Source organism: Ceratina calcarata, unplaced genomic scaffold (assembly GCF_001652005.2).
Source record: "Ceratina calcarata isolate Rehan_Ccalc_2016 unplaced genomic scaffold, ASM165200v1 scaffold329.2, whole genome shotgun sequence".
Taxonomy (NCBI): domain Eukaryota; kingdom Metazoa; phylum Arthropoda; class Insecta; order Hymenoptera; family Apidae; genus Ceratina; species Ceratina calcarata.
This window is the reverse complement of record NW_017155624.1, coordinates 1,573,112-1,595,978: the sequence shown is the minus strand read 5'-3', so window position 1 is coordinate 1,595,978 and position 22,867 is coordinate 1,573,112. Positions and strand designations below refer to the sequence as shown.

Here is a 22,867-nt window from a genome sequence, read left to right as displayed (position 1 = left end):
GAGTCAATGACAGCTGCACACACATACCTTGGTACCGTACATCGGTTCTATCTAGAGACATGACCGAGGATCTATATAGAGAACGCGTTTAAAATAAATGCAGTTCCCGAAGTCTTACACATACGTATCGATCGGTGAATTAATTTTGAGAAAAGCGTAACGTGGATTGTTATCTGTTGCAGACGGATAAGAAGAGATCGAAGAGGGTAAATCGAGACGAGGGAACAAGGGGCACCTAGCCCTTTGGCGAACTCGAAGGATGCAGCTCCCAGGCGGGAGCACGAGGATTCCGCCCGCGAGAGCACCGGCCACGTTTCTCGTGACCATCAACGGGAGTAACATCGTATCGACTGCGACGACGAATAAGTGTAACGAGAACGGCGGACCCGGTACCACGAAGAACGACAGCCTAAGGAATTTAAGGAAGGACGAGAGCACTGGAAACGATCCCGAGGACGTGTCGCGTTTCCAGAAGAGAAGCTGCCATCCCGAGACGACGAAGACGAGCCGCCGAAACCGAGTTACCGAGAAGCACCAGCTGCTGGCGTCCACCCCGAGGCGGAAACACCGGGGCGAGGAATAGTGAAAAGAAGTCAGAGGAAATCCGTGGAACGGCGGCCGAAGAAGAAGAGGAAGGGAAGGCGTGACAAAAGGAGAAGAAGGTGAAGAGGAGGAAGAAGCAGGAGTTCGTCGGGAAGGAGAAGGGTGCCGACGTCGTCGTCGTCGGCGACGGCGGCGGAGGAGAAGGCGAAGTGGAGGAGGAAACGGAAGAGAAGGAGAAGGAGCCGCCGAAGACGAAGAAAGTGGAGTGGGGAGAGTGTTAGCGATCGGAGTGGGGAAGACGAGGTTGACGGAACAAGGAGAAAAAGCGGCCGCGATAGGGGAAACGACGAGGGTAGAGTAGAGAAGGAGCGCGGTGAGCCACGAGGGGCTATTCGTGCGAGCAGGGGAGGGGTGACAAGGAAACCTGGCGGGGAGGGGACGCGGAGGCCTTCGGGGGGCCGACCAACCAGACGGTCGATGATGTCATCGGGGGAGGAGACCGAGTATTTCGCCCCCTACGGAGCAAGTACGGAAAGCAAGCAACAGCGATTCCAGAAGAAGCAGAAGCGCACCAGACAGCGCGTGGACGCCGGCGAGCCGCGCAACAACTACTCGAGTATACCGCACTTCACCTCCCGGCCATCCTTCCACGGCGGTGGACTCTACGGTTCGATCTTCGGTAGCAGCGGGCCAACGCTACCGCAGCAACAGTCGCAACAACCGCTTCACCAGTCGCAGCAAGGTCAGCAGCCGCAACAGCAACAACAACAACAACAGCTTCAGCAGCAACAAGCTGGAGCGGCGAGCAGTCAAGGTCATTTAGGTACAGCTACAACGGGTCCCAGCGCTCAGCAGCATTCCGCCCACGCGACTTTCGGCTTCTTCGGGGCACCGGGTTACGGGCCCGCCAACATGTTGAACGAGCTACTCGGACGACAGGTCAAACAGGCCAGTGACGCCGGTGGCTCACCGCCAGAGGGCGGTCACGGGATGACGGGTGCCGGCATGGACCCCGCGGCTAATTTGCAATCCGGTGCCGTGGTTAATTGCGACGATCCCGCTACCGCCGAACTCACCCAGCACATGCTTCGCGACATACTTCAAGGGCGCAAAATCTCAGCGCTCTCCATCCAAGAGCAACCGAACAACAACAATAGCATACATAGTAACAATAACAATACAACAGCGGATTTACTTAAGTCTCAGCAGCAGCACCGACAGAGTCCTCAGCAGCATCAGCAACAGAACAGTGATAGTGCACGCAGTGGAACAGTGCAAAGTGGTGGGGAAGAAAGTGGTGATGGGAATAACCTCGTGAACAACGCGAATCACAGTGACCGTGATAACGTGATGCCCGGCGATGCCGAGGATAGCGCCGAGGACGCAGCCGCGGCCGCACGTGCTATGGAAGAGGCGTTCGCCGAAGCTGGTATGGACCCCGGGGCCAATCTAGACGGATCCGACTGCGAACAGAGTTTGCCGCCTAGTCCCACGCAGCCGAAGTCGGGGTCGGTCTCCGTCAAGGAGGAGATACAGGACTCGTTGAACAGGACTCGTAGCCCGAGTCACTCCCCTTGCCCGATCGTGCCCAAAACCGAGGCGAACTCACCGACCACGGAAACGAAGCGTGCTCGCGTCGAGAATATTGTTAGCACGATGCGTAGCAGTCCGGCGCTTCAAACTGCCACGGTGAACGGTTGCAAGAAACGTAAATTGTACCAGCCGCAGCAGCAGACGGTGAACCTCGTTCTCCAGCACGGTGCCAACGACACCACGATGGACGACGAGGAGGAGAGCGAGGAAGAGGAGGACCCGTCGACGATCAGGCAGAGACGGCTCTTCAACGAGAAGGATAACCTTCAGATTCAGTTGAAAAATCTGCACGAACAATTGGCCGTGATGCAGCAGAAGTACAATGAGCTTACGAGTAGAATGGATTCGGACGCGAGCGAGAGCATCGGTGCGCCCCTGAGTCCTCAGCCACCGCTGAAACCACCGCGACCTCATCCGCCACCGTACAACGGACTACCGTCCCTCCCGACCGAACACCCGCACGCCGCGGCAGCCGCGATGTACCACATGGGACACAAACTCTACCTCGAACAGCAACAAGCTGCCCTCGAGAGAATGAAGCAGCACCAGGAGGCGGCCGTCAGGCAGCAGCAGCACCAGCAGCAGCAGCAACATCAACGACCGAGTTCTCCGCCGCCACCTCCGAGTCAGCCGCAGCAGCAAAGTCAAAGCAATACCGGGCCGTCCACGCCGCAGACGCCGCAGATGCAGCCAGCGAGCACGCCCCTGCAGCACAAGGAATTCCAGGAGAGGATAAACGTTTTCAGAGGCGCGACGAGTGCGGCCAGCTCGTCGGGTCCCCATATCACCGACGAGGATCTGCAAAGTCTCTCGGACACGCTCAAAGCGGAAATCACGTCGTACTTGACGAATCTCATAGACAAGGTAGTGACGAGATTCGTCCAGCAGAGGAGGTTTCTCGGTAAACAGAGCGAGGCCGCGCAAGTTGCGGCCGAGCAATTGAACAAGGACCTCATGTTGGCGAGTCAGATACTCGAGAGAAAGTCGCCGAGGACGAAGGTGGTCGACAGAGGAGCGCCGCAACCACCCGGTGGCCCAAACGGGCCACGGGGGCCCCACAACGGCGGGCCCCCACCTCCGCAGCCTACGGGTTTCCAACAATTCGGATCAATGGGTGGTGGTCCCCATGGCCCTCATTCTGGCCCCACGGAAAACAACCTTAACCAAATGAACTTGTCGCACGTGGGGAGGGGTACGATGTTTCAGACGCCGAAACCTCCCTCGATATACAGCATGGCCTCGATGCAGGCTCAACAGCAACAGCAGCAACAACAACACCAACAGCAACGTGAGCATCAACAAAGAGAACAGCAGCAACGCGACCAATACTGTAACCTAAGGGGCGAGGAAAGGGAGAGCAGGGATTCGGAACAGAACGAAGCTCTCTCACTCGTCATGACACCGAAAAAGAAACGTCATAAGGTAATTATCTCTTCCACGTTGTCGACAAACTAAAATTTTCAAGCCACGATAAAGTAGTAGAGAACGAACATACGTCTGGTATCTCTAGTCGGAGTGAACGAACCCTTAGAATGTAATAATATACTGTACAAACGTGTAGTAATTGATTTCTACTTAAACGAGTGCTTGTCAAGTAGTGTCACGTGCAGTAAGTACAGTACTGAGAAAGATTAGAGACTTATTTTCTTGATGACTATTTTTAGAATTAACAGCACGGTTAGAAAATTCAATAATGACCGAAAATTATATTCGTACACGTTTCTATTAATTCTTTCGTTTTTACCTACTCAGTACATTGCGTCTTTTTTTGTGCAAAAATGTCTTATTATCGATTTTTTTAAATAATCAGTACGATAAAAAATTCACATCGTCCGAACGAGCTGTAAGAAACATGAATTGCACGACAATAAGTTCGGAGTATCAATCAGTATTTATTCTCGTAGGTGACGGATACGAGGATTACGCCGAGAACGATGTCGAGAATCCTGGCGCAGAAGGGCAGCGGTCCGCAGGCAGGCAGCGAGAGTCCACCACCCCCGCCGCCGCCGAGAACGTACCACGCGCCACCACCGATGCTGCCGGTGTCCCTGCCGACCAGCGTGGCGATACCGAACCCGAGTCTGCACGAGAGCCAAGTGTTCTCGCCGTACTCGCCGTTCTTCAACCCGCACGCGAGTCACCCGGGCCAGGTACCACCCCCTGGGCCGCATCACCTGCCCGCGAGTCCTCCGAGCGGGGGCGTAGAAGTCAGGGATTCCCCTCCACTGTCCCACCCGCCGTCTATATTGCATCCTGCCTTATTGGCGGCAGCCCAGCATGGCAGTCCGGACTACGGACATCTCAGGATGGACAGCAACGATCGGCCCAACGACTGTAACTCCGGCGACATCAGCTACGACGGGTTTCAGCCTATAATATCCTTTTCTAATACAACGTCGTCGGGAGAGAAAAAAAAAGGGAGCAGGGGGTCGTCTCTATCGCGTCCGACCAGTTGGAGAACGTCCAGAACGGGGCACCCTCGTTTGTGTAATAGTTAACGGACCGTCGAAGTTTCCGCACGAAAGCGGTAGTATATCTCTGTTTGTTGGAGAAACAACAACGCACGCGGAGAATCTCCGTCGACTTTGTGAGCGCTGGTAATATCGCAAAGGGACAGAGAGTCTGAACGTTCTCCAAAGAAAGTACGACGGAAGTTTCGATATTAAATCGCCGGTGAGGGCCCGCGGTTTAAAGAGCTAGATAAAGAGGCGGTCGAAAAACGAGCGTTAAAAAGTAGTAGAAAGGCGAAGGAGTTGATGACGATGCTTAGGAATGTGTTTTTTCATTTCCCTTTTGCCACTGTGCGAGGGAACGGGATGGTAGCTAGCTGGGCTGCAGGGGGCTAGCTCGGAAACTTCAGAAAACAACGGGAAATTTTACGAGAGAAAAAGCGAGTCCCACCAACAAGGCGAAGGAAGTCGGCGGTGGCCTGCCGTGGCAGGAGGAGTGAGGAGTAGACGGCGCCCTGGTGGGGGGAAGCTCGGACGAATGTTAGATTAGTTTGCCACGGAGTTAGGCTAATGTTGGCTGCACCTACGAGTAGAGTTTGTCCGGCAACAACGCGCGAGGTCGAAAGTTCTTTGCCTACTCGGCCCGCCCTCGGCCTCGAGTCTCACCCAACTTCGCAAGCCAATAATCTGTCCCGCAATTTCGGAATTTAACCGCGGAAACAAGAGAGGGGATCGGGAGAAAGAGAGAGAGAAGCAGCCGGTCCGCGAACTTCCGCTCGCAAGCGTCTCCTCGACTTATCGTAGATAAGCCACTTCTACTACTTCTCCGACTGCACCGGAGAATTCACCTCGATACTCCCTTTCTACAGGGTCAACTTCCCGCCAACTAGATTCCTTATACCGGATCGCACCCGTATCGCACGCGGATTCCCTATTATCTCGTGCTAGGTTTCCCAGTATCATCTTCTCTCTCTTTATCTAATCAAATCTGCCCTTCCGTCTTCCATTCGAATTCTCTCGTTATTGGTACCACAAAGTTCTGCCGCAGTTATTGACCAATCATCAATTTGCCATTGTCGTATATTATTATTATCATCTGTCATACGAAAGGATAAGAAACGCGTGAGAATATTCCGTCACAATCGGTAAAAGAAAATCGGCGTCGGCGCGGGGGCGGGAAACGCGTCGACAACAATGCAACGTTGCTGGAACTGCATCGGCGTGTGTTGGTCCGGGTCGTTCGATCGGCAGCGCGGCGTTCTTTGCCGCCTTTTTAGCCGGCCTTTGATGTAAAATCAATGGCGCATTTTTTTTCACTCCCTCCTCTTGGGGTAGGTCGAGCGCATGACCGCGGCGCAACCTGCTGTTCACCACTCGCCTCCGGATTCACCCTTGTCTGTGTCTGTCACACTGTTCCTACTGGCCTTCGACGTATCCAAATATGCTTTTCACGCTGCTCGACTTTCCTTCCCAGCCCCTGGGTGTTCACCAGCCAGTCTCACCGAGTTGGTTTATGCAAGCTGGGCAATCGTTTCCCAAAAAGACCGTTGGGGATCGGTTTTCCAAGGAATTTATATAGCGTCAGATAAATTATGAGACTTACATCATAAACAAATATCACACCCATAATATTTAGTCTGTTCTTTAATCTTCTCATTGATAATGTCCAATTTATTGAACACTGTCTCCTGAACCGAAGTTTCCGCCAAAATCAGCCTAACTTTATTATCTTTACAAAGCTTGAGTAAACGAGACGTCGTTTCCTTTTTTCTCGTTCCTCCCCTGTTGCGATTCGAGGTGCGCCGATTACGGTAATGGCATAATAAGCGCGAGACACGTAGTAGGCGCGGGCCACGCGCGTTAAGAGGGTACGAGGAAAGACCAGGTTGATAATCCAGGGGTAGCTGCACGCCCGGAATAACCCTTATTACAGTCTGGCATCTCGTTATCGCCCATCGACGTTACTACCGCGAGCGCAAAATGCGACGCGCGTTATAACCGCGCCACGTACGTTTGATGCGAACGACTACACTTGTCGACTCGTTCGCTCGTGAACGACGACTTCGCTTGTGCCGCGCGCGCTGAGAGTCGCCGTGTTGACAGTAACACCCAATGACGATAGGCGTTCATGAAAATTGTAAACGTTCCACTCTTTTTTCCCTCTGCTGTGTCTCCCGCGGAATTAGATAGCTTTCAACCAGGCTGGATCCGTTATCCGGGAAAAGCGAATTTTTCCCCACTCGTTTGCCTACTCTCCCTTTCGACATAAATTATCCCGTTGATGGAACGACACCATCCAGTGGCACAGAATTATTCCAGTGGAATCTCTCCTGCTCTTACATATTTCCTTTTAAATCGTATTTATCTTGAGGCAAATTGAAAAGTGGTGATTCGTTTTGTTTCGAATGGGGTGTCGTTCCTCGAGGAACGTGCCTTAAGGCACAGTCGAATCGCGGCGAGATCGGACATAGGGATTAACCGAATAAGAATGCGATGAAACCACATGAAGAGATCCTATTACCGATAAGGAGTCGGTAAGGCTTCCGTTGAGGATACGGCCAATCGTGGGCCAACCTCGGCGAGAACGTTCGAGCCCTACTACCCTCGCGATATCCACAGCTTGTACGATTTCTAATCCAATTTGATACGAAGGAAACACGATTAAGTTTGAGATATTTGCGTATACAAAAACAGATTTCCGTACAGTCCGTCTATCTCCGAATTTACGGTTTTACGCGATAGCCAGCGCTTTCCTTTTTTTTTTATTAGAGAGATGAAGCGCATCTTAGGGGACGATGGTTAATTAAGAAATTCGCTTAACATAACTTTCATCTAGCAAATGAGTATTTCCTTAACCACGGTGAACTCGTCGATGTTAACACCGGTACATCTGAAGAAGGCGAAGCTGATGTTCTTCTGGGTGAGGTACCCGTCGTCGTCCATCCTCAAGATGTACTTCCCCGACGTCAAGTTCAATAAGAACAACACAGCGCAGCTGGTCAAATGGTTCTCCAACTTCCGGTGAGTACGACTGCATTCAGAATTTATGGTTAACCGCGGAAGTCGAAGGATTGTTCCGAGGTACGAGTAATTTAACGAGGTTACCCGAGGTGATGCGTTATCACGAATCATTCACAAGTCCAAAAAACTGTAGAATACGAATAAGAAATTTATCAGTTTCAAATATTCACAATTTTATGATAATGATAATATAAGAATAATAAGTTCGAAAAAATTAATTATAAATTGAAACAATCCTACATCTTCCGCGTGCGATTGCATGTTCTATTTACCTGAGAGAAAACCGTCTGTCCGATCGGACAAACGTGCAAATTTGCATAACATTTCCACGATTGAGAAGAACGTTCGTGTAAGGCACCCGATCGTCGATATGAGATATCGTCGCCTTTGAGCTCGTAAATCTCGGTACTCGCCGAGAAATTCATTCCCGATTGACGTCGTGTCACGCCACTCCCACGAGGTCGGAATCCTCGTGTCGCTGCCGAAAAAAAGAGACGCGATCGTGGAAGACGTTTCTCTATTGGTGACACGTATATGGGTTCCGTGTGTATGCAAACGAGAACGAGCTTTTCAAGGGACGACCACTCCCTGCGTAGAAGCGGTCAGAGCCCAAGAGACGAGAGTCACGATGGGTGTGTCCGAATCTTAATTACCCGCTCTTCGGCCGGGAATAAGTAACAGCGGCTAGATCGCGGTCAGGTAGCGTAGGAGTCAGCGCGACGTGCATCGCGCCGGCCACAACAGGCATTAGCCTGATTATAATTAGGCTGAGTACAGATCCGAGATATAGCGTAAGGCGGGCCTCGAGAAGATCGAGCGCGTGCCCAGCCATCGCGTTAGTCTACGTTATCGCCACTTTTTCTTATCAAGATACCTTCATCCTCCTCGCAGACCATAAGTTTTCAAAGTCCGGCCACATTCGACGCGTTCGCGACTCTCACTTCAACGTTTTGCGGTTTATTCAGTATAGACGACGAAACCATGTGAGGCTGATTAACTGTTTCATTTTCCTTTGAGCCTCTTTTTAATACCTAGAATCGGTTTGTTACGGAGTTACAAAGGTAGAAATCCAAAAAGTAGTTCGCTTCCCTGAGGTATAAATACACTTCCATGAAAAGAGGTAATTGCTTAATTAAAAGTCTTTTCACCGAACCGTTAGGCAGGTATTTTTTTTATTAACAAGTACGAGCGTAGGATTGCGAACGCACAAGCGTAAAGACAGACGGGGTATTACAAGGGTTCCACGTCCGTACATCCGGTCGCGTTAAATTCCATTGAGATTAACAATAAAAATGTTCGCCGTTACTGACATTGCCAAGATAATCATCATCGACTTCCAATATGTCCATCATGGCACATCGTATCATCGATCTCGCGCGGAATATTCGAGGCATTCGAGCGAGCGGGGGAGACCGGTCGCGAAATTTAATTAACGCAGGAAAAGGTCCATTAAAAAAGCTGGCCCCGTGGAAATGAGGAGAGGGTACCTACACTTAAAATTCCGCCGGTTAAGTGAACGCAAAAAGGGGGGAAAAAATAAAATAAAAAAAAAAAGGTCTATGGGAAATTTAATTCCGTCGAAAATAACGAATCGCGCATGCATCACGGCCCCGAATCATTTCCGATTTAATCTCGAACCGCGAATTACGAAACGACGCGTCGGACTTTCCAGCAGAATTTGTTGTACACGAAAGGCGCAGAAAAGGATCGCGGTCGCGTTCGTTTGCCAGGGAGGGAAAAAAAAAAAACCAAGAGATGAGCAAAGGGTAGGACGGATCAGTTGCATCGTCGCGAGGAAGTTGTCCCTGCTGCTCCGCGCTCCTCGATCCCATCCCCCCGTGGCCCTGTTTCGTTCTCTCGAAACATTTCCATCGAAGGCAGCGAGAAAGAGAATCGGTTAGAGTGGCTGATAAGAGAGAACCAGAGAGCCGCGGAGTGTGTTTGCAAAAGTTTCAAACGTCCAGTGAAAAAAAAAAAAAAAAAAATTGCATCGGAGGCCGGCTTCCGCCGTTAAGCACAAAGCTAATTACCAGCTGAATATATTTCGGTACATTTTGTCGTGTCGGGGCCGGAGGGGTCTTCGGTCTCTCTTCTTCGACCTCCCCTCACCTCCCAGCTCCCCCCATTCTTCTCCTTTCCTTCTCCGGTCTGCGTCTCGTGTAGCTACTGCTCCCGATGACGAACCAGACGGCGAACCAGCGAAACACGACAAGGGTTCTCTCAGAGATCTCTTTCAACGACGATCGGAGAAACCGAATCCCCTGTCCACCCTCTGTCTCCGGGAGTTCGTACGCGAGCCTCGCATGCAACGCGCGTGGGAAACGAAGAAAAAAAAAATCAGAATCTTAAACAGTAAAGACGATTATATCGTTCGCGGCGTTTGATTTTGTGTCATAGTAAAACGTGATGAAATATTAAATCCGGTCGTCGAGGGATCGAACTGAATTAATCCGGCGATAAAATTAACGCGGTCCATCCGCGGCGGATAAACTATTGCGGTGAGAGACAACTGCTGGGAAAAAAAAAAAAGATCCACCCTTCTCGAACGGTGTCGGTTATTATCTCAATGTTTCTAGCCAGGCCGTGTCCATAAATAATTACCCCGTCTACCCCGGCGGCCACCCTAACGGTCGGTGAAAGGGAGAAATTGACAACTTTCCTCTTGATAATCCTTGCATACTAGTTTCGTACAAGTTTCCCGTAAAATGGCGATTAAAGGACGACACGAAGGTGCCAATCTCGCGGCTCATTAGCCACACTTTCACCCCACGGCGACCCTCTCCTTTGACGACTAATCACGTAAGGGTTTACCCCGGACACTCTTTTTCCTCCAGGTTCTACGGCACGGCACGGCAGTCGTTGCCGAGCGTGTTCGATCTGATAGCCTAATGCACGGCTTCCTATGCGGAAATGCCTCGCCACATTATTCTACGCCCACGGTACGTGTACCTATCCGCCACCCTTCGCCACCCTGGGCCGACGTTGTACTTTTGTCACGAGAATACCCAACACGGTTTACGATTTTACGATTATCTCCCGTTAGCTTCGACCGGTTTCCATCGGACGAAGAAACGTTCGACCCAATTTAAGGGGGCTGACGTGATCGATCGATCGTTCCACCCCCGGCGTTCACGAAGTCACCCGGCATACAGTGAATTATCGGTAAGATTTAGATAAGAAACTGTCGGGATGATGAATTTTGGTAAACAAGAATAGAAACTTTCAAGGAATCGATATGAAACGAAGGAATTACATTCACTTAAATTATTCTTAATCCGTAAACGTGGTGACTATTTCCTTTTTCTACTAACAGCTATTATTTATACGTCCATTAAAGTAATAATTCCTGAGCTAACTCGGGACACGCGTCGCAAGGGGGGACGTTTCCTTCGGCGAGTCGAGTCGGTGCGACGAGAAAATGAGTCCCGCAGCGAGAAGACGCGACACAGAAACGGGCCGAGGGGGGTGAGCGTCGTGGAGGAAAGCGTCGAGCAAGGGATGGGAAGGAGACCGACCGAGAAGGAGAGAGAGATAGGGACGAGCTTTCACAAAGCGATTCTTCGCACCCTATTTTCTCACGCGGCACGTCGAATCGAAAGCGCGTCCGATATCTTACGGAGACTCGTTGACGTCGAGCGTACATCATCGGATCTGCTTATACCGACGACGATATTGACAGCCTTCGTTCGATGAAGTTTGCCGGGGGGGATGATTGGGGTCGTCGATGACAGGGTTGCGACGCCTGTATGCGTCTCTACGTGTGTCGCGTTCGTGTCTCTCCGCCTTCCTCTCTCTCTCTCTCTCTCTGTCTCTTTCATTCTATCTATCCGCCTGCATCTCCGCCTCCGTTCGTCTGTTTGTGCGCGAAATAAGGGTGAAAAAAAGAGGGTAGAGAGGCAGCCGCGAGCCGAGGAAGAAAGGGTGAGATGCGCAGGTTAGGTCGTTATCAGATCTCACGGTAGGACACGCGACTCGGCTGCGTGATCTTATCTTCCGAATGGAAGGAATTTTATGTCGTATAATGGACAACGCTCGCACACGACACAGAGACGTCGTCGTTCGCGATGGATCTGCGTCGCGTGGAATCGCACGGCTTCTCGGTATCGCATCGACTGAAACCGCGATTCTTCCTCCTCTTGCTCCTTTTATGCCGCGTGTCTTTTTTTTTTTCCAACGAATACATGTTTTTACGTTGTCGTCCTCGGCCATCGCGAGGTTCGATGCGATCTAATTCAGAATTCGTGAAGGGAATGGATGGAGATTGCATCGGCCGTACGGGATTATCACAGAACGATTATTGTTCGTGACTTACCTACTATAAAATTGAAGTTAGGATCTTCCTTTCGGCTAACGTCATTAAGTAAAGAAGACAATTTATGTAATCGTTTGTCTCGTCACTGGTAAAGGACTTATTTTACATCACAGTAAAAGTAATATAGATTTAATAACTGACATTATCAATTAATATTTTATGTTACATAAATACTAGTAGACATCTTCTGTATTTTAATCAGTGCTGAACTTTATAATTAGATTTTATTGATTAATTTCTTCACTTAATTTATTGATACTCATTAAATAATTCGTAATACAGTTGCGTCAATTTCTCAGTAACTTCCTTGGAGCGAAAACAAATCTGAAATTCGTTCTTTGTCCAGAAAATGTGATCTCGGTATTAAACGCGAGTGAATAATTAACGGAAACGTGTAAAGCGAATGATGCTCGAGGACAGTAATAAGAAGTGGCAGTGTTTCGATATAAACAAAGAATCAAACGCTCTCGAACGGCCAAATAATGAAGTCTCGAGTATCGACGAGAATTTACCGAGTCACGCGCTTCCGAGGGGTTGGTTTATCGCCTCGAAATCCTCGACGCTTCTTCGACGAGGGTCTCTCTTCTAATTTTCTCCTTCGCCTCGTTCTTATCAATCGACGATCTGTTTCGCGGTGGATATTACGAGCCACCCTGTCCCCGTTGACCACCACGGTCAGAGTAATGACGCGGTAATTTTCTAAACAGGAATTTCCTTTCCCAACCCCTGTCTGTCGCCGCGAGCACGTGACCGGTTGTTAATGTCGCCGTTCCTGCGAACCGTCACGTTTGCCCGTTAACAAGAAAATCGGATTATGAATTCATGTTTTGATTAGCAAGAAGATACATGAATCGCAATAATTTATATTTAAATTCATTGTGAAATTTCTCCGGGATTCGTCCGAGTTTAAACAGCAAAACCCTTTTTCGATCTGATATCGATTTCCAATTATGTTTCCACGTATTGAGACCGCGTCTTTGATTGAAATAACTTATTCAACATTGGATCGTTTCTCGGTGAACAATCATTGTTAAATCTGTTCGCCCGCTTCTTACATTGCTGTCCACCTGACTGCCAGACTGTCGATTGATTTGCCGATAGGGAATCAGAATAATTTGCTTAATTACAATCTATTTTTTCACTCTTCTCCATTATTTAAATGGATTACCGTTCTAAAATCGGCTTGCAGAATTCAAGATAAACGAACCGAATATAAATCTGTTAGTTAGTTTATCGCATCTTCCCGGATTGGCGTCGACGATTAGGCAGCGTTAACCCGGGAAGAAACAGAAATACACGCGGAAACGAGAGAGCGAAATTAAAGGAGCGAAGGCGGTGGTCCGTTCACCGAAATCTTGGCCACAAACGGGCCGAGGATGGTGCCTGGGGTACGCAGGTGCGGGACCAGGCGCGGTGCTCCTCGACGGCAGTTCGCGTTTTAATCCCACAAGATCGTGGATGCCTCGTGAGGAGAAGGACGGAAGTGCGATGCGGGGGTGACGGTGTCGGTGGTGGTTAGAACCGAGGGATAGGTTGGCGGCGGAAGGCGTGCGTGGGCGGCCGCGTGGTAAACAGGCGAGAGCAGGCGAGGGCCATTTAGCGAGAATGCTAGACGCGAGCGTCGTCACGCGTGTTCCCAGTACCGGTGTGCCCACGTACGTGTACGCGTGTTCACCCATACGCGAACGATGACGACCGAGCCCCGGTTTTCTCTTATTGTGAGGAATAAGCTGGCTGCAAACCGAGGGAAACAGAAGGAGGGTGGGGCAGCCGGAGAAAATTCGAGCCTTGAGGTAGTAGACACAGACCGAGTAAGTACGAGCGTGTACGCGCGACAGGGGAGGGACACGCACGCGGAAGATAGAAAAAGATGACGGACCGGTACGTCTAGCGTCGCGTACACGCAGACGTTCGTAGGCAACGTGCAAGTGACTCGAACGCGTGCTTACGTCCGTAGGTAACCGCCCGTGCTCCCGTTATAGAGTACATACGCCAGGCTTCGGGGTAGAACCGGAGGAACGCGAGCCCTGTAATTACTATGCTCTCATAATCTTTTCTACTTCCACCTACAACGTATCCTCCATCCATTGCTTCTTCCGGCCTGTTCTTCTTTCAATCCGTTGCTCGCTTCCTGCACCGGCGCTGTCTCGTCGTTGCGCGAGCCTCTCTCGCTCGTTCTTTCGCGCTAATCGCTACGGCTTTTTGGATTTGCGCCGCGTGTACACGTAGATAAAGCACGATGCTAATAATTGGACCATTCCCTGATTCTATAAATTCCTATGGAACAGTACCTTTTACTGTAGATACATAAAATACCTGATTCATTACGTTCAATTTTCTTTCCTCTTCTCGTCCGTGGCGCCCCACATTTTTTCTCATTTCGTGGTTCCGCCGAAGGCAAATAATGTTGGTCCTACGAAAACGAATACTAACGTCGCGTTGTTTCAAGAGATACGAAACGCGTCTTCCGGACCGTTGACATCGGCTCTCTATTTCCCTCGAGAATCCGACTCCGAGGAAAGTCCTCTCTCGATTCGGTTCTCGCCCCCACGTGCGGACGAGTCCGATCGTCGGAAGAAAGAAAGGATCCTGAGCGAAATGAGCAAGTACGAGACTCTTTGAGACAAAAGCCAGTAGAAAAGCAGCGATGAAGGTAGAAAGAGAGAGGAAACGGCGGGCGGCTGGAAGGTAGTGATAGGGCCAGAGGTAATACGTCGAACATGGGGAAGGGTTGGGGGTTGTGCAGGCGCGGCAAGAAGCGCGGGGGAACGGTGGGAAAGAAGAAGACGTAGATGACGGCGGGGACGGTGATAGGAAAAGAAAGGGGTAGAGCAGCGGTGGAGAATGTATCGTGGCAGCAGTACCCGTAGTCAGAACCCTCTAATGAAAAGAAGGAAACTTTGGTCTTTGACTTTTGGGCCGCGGCCTCGCTGACGGCTATACCTGCTCCTCCTCCGAAGGGTAGAACACGAAGGAGCGGAAAAGAAGAAGACGCCGGTGATCTCTTCGGTCGCCGCCAGGCCCTTGAAGTCCACAAAGGAGCCCCTCTCGTTCTCCTCGTGTTCTCTCACTCGCGTTTCTGTATATTACACAGTTCGCGTAAGTACCGCGTCCTGCACGTTACCCGAAAACCGTGTAATCGCGTACGTAACGGCCCACAGCGAACGAGTTATAGTATAGGTGGTCCAGCGAGGATCCCAGGAAATTCGCGGCGGCTCCTTAATTAAAAACTTCGTTCACGGTACAATGGACCGGCAACTCTTTAGATACTTCCTGGTACTTGCTACCACCGTTGCTTCAAGTCGACTACCTGCAGACAGGTTTCTAAAATACCTGCCGCGTCTTTTATTACCTTCCCGTTTTGGTTAGGATAGCTAGTTCCAACCGGAAGATCATTCTACGTCCCAACCAGACGAGAAACCATGCACAAAATTATTTTCTATCTAATTAATGCAGTTATATACGCATGCACTCGAGCCCAACTCCTCTGCACGATTGATCCGTCGACGATGAAATCGTTTTCTTAACTCCAGCGTATCAATTGCGAATATTGCACGTTGGAACTGATCAGGTTCCCGACACAGACGATCGGTTTTTTTTTCACGGTTTCACGTACACGCGGACGAACGCGCGTATGCATCTTCGCGCGACACCAGAGAGAAGACTCGTCGCGCGAATTCCCGCGAGGAAGCGAATTTTTCGGAAGAAGGGTAATCCCGCTTATGGCGGTGCAGCCGGGATGAAGCACCCTGCATCGAGTCAGCTTACCTCGTACGTGGTGGTTGTGCGCGTAAACGGCAGTCACTTAATTAAAAATTACTTAATTACGTTCTTGGCACTAATTAGTGGCGCTTGGCTCTCTTTCGTCCGTGCGCCTCGACTACCTAGGCACCGCTGCCACCTCTCTCTCTCTCTCTCTCTCTCTCTCTCTCTCTCTCCCGACCTTTCTTTCTTTCATTCTTTCTCACTTGCACGCGGTCCGCCCATACCACGACCTCCTTCAACCCTCTCTCGCCTTCCTCGACCGTTAGCTGCCTCCTCCATCTCCTCTTACACCCTCCTTCGCTCCTACACTTCGTTCACAACCAGACGGCAGCAAAATCTCTGTCTTGGTTTGCATTCTTCTTCTCTCTTCCGCCGCGCCGCGCTGCGGCTGCCGCTGAGCCCTCATCGCCTTCCCCTCAGCCGCCTTGCCGCCACCCGCCAACAATCCAACACCCTCCGTTCTCTCTCTTTCTTGCTCTCTTTCTTCTCCCTGCTCGCCGGAAGTCAGACTACCAACGAGTTACCCGAAGCGCCGTAAACTTCCGGTTAACGTTATTTCTCTTCTTACTCGGTTTTCTTCCCGCGGTTTTCACGCACCGTCGATTCCCACCTCCGCGCCTCCTTGCGCCCCGTGACCCGGCTTCCGCAGGGATTACCCCTTTGTTGCCACGGTACACGATCCGGAGTCATCTTTGAAACTCGAATACTATGTACATGTACATCTGCAAAGCAGCCAAGCTCCCGGCTCTTTCCCTACCGCAACGATAAACAGACAGCAACGACTAAACGTATTGGATTCGATAATTCTCAATTTTCTGAAATCTCCTAAATTATCACGATTCATTAATTATGAATATTGGTCAATGAATGAGTAGAAGAGCTCGATATTCACACCGATGAGGACGAAACTCTGCGACACCTTCGTCATGACAATTCGGGCAGCGGACGATCAGAAAGAATAGTCCTGATCAGACAGACGAGGAAGCGAGGCGAACGAGCTTACCACCCTCGCGAAATGTCAGTGCCGTAACATAAGGGGTTCCTGCTGGCGTTGCAGCAGCAATCGTAGCAGCAGCAGCAGCAGCAGCATCGTTCCTTTTCGAATTTTTTGATAATGAACACAAGTACGAGAAACACGACGGGTATTGGCTGGGCGGCAGACAATGCGGTGGCCGCAGGGTTATCGCGGGAGGAACAACGACGGGGGGAGGTTTCGATGGTAGCGAGCAGAGAGAGGAACGGAGGAGCAGGAGCAGGAGGGCGGAGGGTGATGCCAGGGGACTTTATAGGGGATGTAAGCATCGCCACTGCAAGGCTAATCCGCCGCTATGAGCTGCTACTTGCAGCATGAGTACGGTACACTCCCTACCAAAGATTCTCTTCCCACCTACCCCCTCTCGACTCCCCCTCGGGGAATCTTCTTTCGGGTTCTTCCCGTTGGTCGAACGGAACGGTTCGTTGACCCTGCCAACGGAAATTTCGTGGGAAAGGACGATGGAAGACGTTGGCGTCTTCGCCACTTCGCCCCTCGCCACCGCGAAGGGAAGACTCGAGGACAACGGTTGATTCCGACTGCGTCGAGCGCAAACATCGATGCCACTGACGTCGATGCAAAGGAATTTAAAAACGATTTTAAATATTACCGTCTCGTATGCTATGTTGTATATAAATGTATCCGGTATTAGCTCTCGCGAATAGTACGATTACGGTTCGGCTCGAGAGATTAACCTGCACCGATACGAGGGAAGTTAAGGCCAGCTAGGACGATTGATTAAATCCGCAGGGGTTGTGGTAGTACCTATTACACGGTGGCCTGATTACGTAAGCCTCCGAGTCTGTTATCGTGGGTATTTAATATCTCGAGAAAAATGCTCGTGACGTTTTAAAGAATTTTATTGTCCGTACCTAGAAGCTCGGGTCCGAGGGCTCGTTATCTATATTCTCCTATTGTTGTTCATCGAATGCATTCCTGGCGGGCGCAAATTACTCCGAAACATCTGCCGGCTAGCGTACAATATCAGTCTTCTCTGGCTAAGAAATATCGAAAATAGTTGGACCGATCCGCGAAGGAAACACTTGGCACGATGCCTAGTTCCCTCTCGGCGGCTTTGCTCCGGTTGCGCTACTTGCCGATGCATTACTTAGCTGGCAAGTGCAAGCAAGCAAGCAGGCTTGCAGGTAGGCAGGCAGGCAGGCAGGCAGCCTGCACTAGGAAGGAGACCTAGAAAATTCATCGTCCGCGATGAATGCGTCGTCTCCAAATACAGTGCTCGCTCTTCTTTTTTTCTCTTCTTTGCCCTCCTCTAGTTTTTTCCTTTGCAGCCGTGCACCGTGATCGCCTTCGCCCGCCGTCAACATATTTGTACTCGCGCACACAGAAAGGGGAAGACACGGAATTAAAATGCGATATTGACCGCGTCCCGAGCTAACTAAATATTGATCGTACTCCTTTGCGATCCCTTTTGTTTCGTTTGCGGCCCGGGAGAAACCAACCGACACGAATATCTTCTTTTCCAGCCTTAAGAAGAGACTAGTGGAATTATTAATGGGACGGGCTCGGTTTTCTCGCGACACTGATTCCACTCCTTGAACCCCTTCGCGTTCTTTCTTTCTTTCTCTCTGCCGCACCGCGCCGTTCCACCACGGTAATTGTTTTCCATGCAGAGCGGCGGCCGCGCGCTTTTCAGACGCGGCTAGAAGAGCGAGGAAGTTTTAGAACTAAGGCTGAAGACCAGCGTGGCCCCGCTCGGCCGTGATGCGAAAGAAAATCTGTACGCGTTTTTGAACGGATTAATTCTCGCGTGGAATCGTTAAACCGAGCACGAGGCTACCTTTTATCTGTGTACGTTTTATCACCTTTAGAAAATTTGTTTTCAATTAGTGCAAACGATCAAAAGTTGTACGCTGAATGTACCACGAACTACATTAACATAGCTCTCAATATTTCTCTATTCCTACGAAGATACGTGTGTCTACGTCTCGTTGCCAGATGAGCGAAGACGTGGAACGTGAAATTAATTTGCAAAATTTATTTAAAAAAAAAAAATCCGTACTCGAAATCAAAATGTTACGTACGTTGTTAAATATAGTGCCCGAAAGGGTTTAACGAATTTAAAATGAAACATTTTTAATGAGTGAGTATGTGCGTGCGGTAGAGTAGAAAACTTTGCTCGGCCAGGTCTGAATCGGAGAGCAGTTAAAAAACTATTTTCGTCGTTACGTTAATTTTGAAAAATTCAGAGGACTGTCCGTAAAGGCGTCGCACAAAATTCGGCCTCGTGTGTGTCTCGCGACTCGTTGAGGACCTCGCGTCTACGAGAAATCACGGTTGCGTGAACGCCGGGATCGCCTCTCCCCTGGGTGCAACGTGCGTGAAACGAAATAGTCAAAGGAGAGGCTCTAACCGAATCCCGTAATCGCATGTACCGGTAATCCATTATTTCCCGTGTCTCGACAGTCGCGCGCGTCCCACGGTCCGGCATCGCATATCGAGCGTCATTTTCCATCCGCGCACGGAAAGGATTTCCACGGGAAAAAAACCGTGCGCAGTCGTCTGTATCCACCCTCTCCTGCGCTGATGCGTGCACAGGATATCGCGAGCGCGCGCGCGAGATACCGGGCGCTCGCTCTGCCCGGAGATCGTCTCTCTCCCTCACTCGTTCGTTCCTGTGCTCCGCATGAAAAAATGTGAAATGATAATGTAGCCGGTATCCCGCCCTAATCGGCTTTGTATCCGCCGCGATGGCTGGTGGACCGGGGGGGGCTGCGAGCCGGGAGACGGCACAGCAGCAGCCAGGGAACGAAGGGGGTGGCGGTCGGATCCTGGGGGCAGCTGGGAGATGCAAGCCTCCTCCGGCCTCCATGGAGGATTTAATTTACATCTACCGGCGAAAAACGCGGAAAACAGTTTATCAAAAAAGTTACCGCGCAGGCTCCGACGGCGGCCGGAGAGAGACGGGCCGAGACGGGGCGCGAGAGGAGGAGGAGGATGAGGAGGGACGGATCGGGAACGGGAGGGCAGGAGGGACGGAACAGAGCCGGAGGAGGCAGCGTAGAGGAGATGCCGGAGGAAAAGGGGGTGCGGGATAGAAAGAGGGTTCACGACGGCAGAAATGAAATTGTCCGTGCACATGGATTACCGTCGACTTCGTTATACCCTCGAATTAGTCTCTCCCTCCAGCCTCCTGCCTCCCTTCCTCTTTCTCTCGGCTCTACATGTCCATTCTTCCTGCCTCTATCTCGCGGCGCATCATTTATTCACCGCTCCTAAAACGGCACTTAAGTATTTTTTAATAAAACCTCTTAGCTCGTGCGAGTACTTATATCTCTGCCATTTATTACGCCACGGCTTTTCACGCTGGTAATTCCTTTTATTACGCGTCGAATAAACACCGACTTAATTTTCTACCTCTGCCGAGCGTCACCTTCTTACCTCGTGATTAGTTTCTTCGCGGTTTCTCTCGTTCTCGTCGCCCATCGACGCGCGACGACTCCAGTCCAACGCGTTTCAGTCGTTTTTACTTCGCGTATTGCTTGTCCACGGTAAATCGCGTTTGATAATCGAACACCGTCCTTCAGCTACGTAGGTATCTCGCGGAACGTAACGCTGTTCGTGTCCGAGCAATTTCAATGAATTATCAAGGACGGAATTATCAAGAGGATCCGAGGGGGTGAAAAACGAGCGCGCGTGACTCGACGCGTAAAACGGTCGCGGGGCTCGTTCGGCGTAACTTTAAATTTCCCGCTAATCCCACGGGGAATCGGTTCGATGCCTCCTGTGGCGATTCGCGGCGAAGCGAGCCCGGCGATTCGAAATCGGCGTGGACCGAGCGTAAAATTACTGTTTGGGCCAACATTTACCCCGGCACTCGCGGGGGTAACGTTCGACCGGACAGCGACTCTGAATTGATTTCGTTTGAAATCCCATCCTCCCCCGACGTCCCTACCACCTCTTCCACGTCGGCCGCACACTCTTCCCCACCCCGCTCCCTCTCTCTTTCTCCGGCTCTCGTTCTCGATCGCTGTTCGCTGTTCGCTACTACCCTCGGCCATCTCTTCTCTTTCGTTCTCGTTCCCTCCGGCTGCGTAACCCGCTCGCCGTCTCCCTCTTCCTCCCCGGTTTTCATCCCTCTCTTCGTTTTCGAATCTCGTCCGGGTCCCTCCGACGCCTACGTACAGAGAGAACGCGAGAGAGAAAGAGAACAGGGCGAAATGCATTCCGATCCGCGCCATTTTCTATCGGTCGCATCTGCGTGTCCAGCCTTGAAATGGGAGAAAAAAAAAAAAAAGGGGTAAGCACCATCGGTGGCGCCGGCGGCCGAAGGAAAAAAGAGAAAGACGACTCTCATTAGCCGGGACAACGCGACACGCGAGCCGGAGAAAGTGATGCTGCAATCAATAACCAGCGACGCTATTTCCCGTGATGTGTGACCCTACGAAATTTCCGCAATTTCGACGCCGATTGCGAAACAATGCGCGCCACCGCACCGGTCGCGATACCGTCACGCCGAAGGACCGCCATAGCTTTTTTCCACCCTTGTTTTTCAACGACCCTGTCGGAATATCGCGCTCCGAAACCTGAACCTGTTCTCGAGATCCATTTTTCGTACATTTCAAATTCAAACGCGTTGATTTTCTCCCATTATCATTCAATTTGTATGCCTACATAGTTTTTAATGTAAACTATTAGATTTCCATTTGTTTGGTCGTCGTTATTCGATGCTTCGAGCTCATTTTTTAATGATCAATCGATGATATTAATTGGAGAAGAGATTGAAGATTCAAACAGACTTCAAGTATGGTGACAATTTAATATCATCGAAAGCTGTCGGCGATCGACTACCTACGCCGAGCGATGGGAAAGTTGGCAGGAAAGTTAGAAGCCGTCGATCATCGATATAATGTAAAACGCTGCACATCAAAAGAGCGAATTGCAAAATAATAGAGCAACGCGGTTAGTTCAAAATTCAACGAACCCCGTCGATGCTGGTTGGTAATCAATGAACCCTACGCGGAACAAAGAGATCAATGAACGCGAGAATGACTCGATGATGCCATGCTAGGAGCAAAATAAACCAAAGCTCGTAAAACTGGATGAGAGATGAAATGAAAGCCTAGTTTATAAAAAAGTTGTCTGCCAGAAGAAAAGTGAACAAAACGAAAGTAAAGAGAGAGAGAGAGAGAGAGAGAGAGAGAGAGGGAATGAGTGAAAGATTCCATAGGCCGTAATTCAACAACGGTTCCGACCTAAACCGATAATATTCGTCGTCCACTCGAAGACTCGGTGGGTAGGCAGAGGGTTGGTGTCACTGGCCCCGGCGCCACGTCATTCGATATTTTTGTCAGTAAAACGATATCAGGCAAATTGCATCTGTCCTTTACACCGTGGCTCGGAGCCAGATCAAACAGTGTTCGTCCCTGGATATTACACTTCCCTCGTCGGGCGCAGTATCCAGGGTGCACTTTCTCGTTCGTATCCGGCAGTCGGGCGTCGATCGAGTGCCTTTCGACGGTAGAAAGGGAGCGCGAGAGCGCGCAATAAATTTAGAGATGCTCCGCTCCGGGATCAGTTTTATCGGATAATCTATATCGAAAACGACGCAACGCTTTTGTACCTATCTCTCGGCTTTTTTTCTCGATCGAACCCACGCCGCACGGGACGCACTTAACGACGCGACGCAATGACCGGAGTTAATAACCGAAAGTCGGCAAAGGGACGGGAAAGTTTGGTCGAAGCTGCTGCTCGAACTCGTTCCCGAAAATCGAGTGGACGAGCCGGTTAATGCGCCTTTAATTTGGCGGCACTCCAAAAGAACTCGAACGCAGTTGGACGCATAGACCATTCGCCGTGGGCAATGGCCGCCGAACGGGACTCTTATTGGCGTCGTATGTAAATCGCCCATATGCCGAGTCAAAGTCTCTTGAGCAGACCGCAAGCATGCGGGCAAAACGAAGCGCGAAGCCGAGCACGACTATCTTACGACACGACATACGGGCGACAAGTAGGCCGGTGTCGTTAAAGGAGTAGCAACCTCGGACGTGTCTGCGAAGGAACATGGAGGTTTCGACCGATTTTTGTTCGACGATCGGATACGTTCTTGGCTCTATGCAGGCCGCGGTGTGAACGCACTGGCTGCAAGATAGGACATGTGCGATGAACTTTAAAGATGTATTGGCTATACAG

The 22,867-nt window shown here is 50.6% G+C and overlaps 2 protein-coding genes across 2 annotated transcripts in view; both read left to right on the top strand.

Annotated features, from left to right (window-relative positions):
* Window positions 1-236: 236 nt before the first annotated feature.
* Window positions 237-949, top strand: LOC113464305 (uncharacterized). The gene has a single exon (XM_026813382.1). It carries the CDS (start codon window positions 260-262, stop codon window positions 581-583), a length of 324 nt encoding a protein of 107 aa, XP_026669183.1. The 5' UTR covers window positions 237-259; the 3' UTR covers window positions 584-949.
* A 41-nt stretch (window positions 950-990) lies between these two features.
* Window positions 991-22,867, top strand: part of LOC108624832 (homeobox protein prospero) — a 37,365-nt gene continuing 15,488 nt past the window's right edge. The window contains exons 1-3 of the mRNA XM_018024392.2: window positions 991-3,558; window positions 4,041-4,511; window positions 7,453-7,607. Of these exons, the coding sequence (XP_017879881.1) occupies window positions 1,021-3,558; window positions 4,041-4,511; window positions 7,453-7,607 (3,164 nt within the window). The 5' untranslated portion in view covers window positions 991-1,020. The remainder of the gene's footprint in view (window positions 3,559-4,040; window positions 4,512-7,452; window positions 7,608-22,867) is intronic.

Coding starts and splice junctions, on each gene's coding strand:
- LOC113464305 (XM_026813382.1), top strand. CDS start 260: ATGCAGCTCCCAGGCGGGAGCACGAGGATTCCGCCCGCGAGAGCACCG.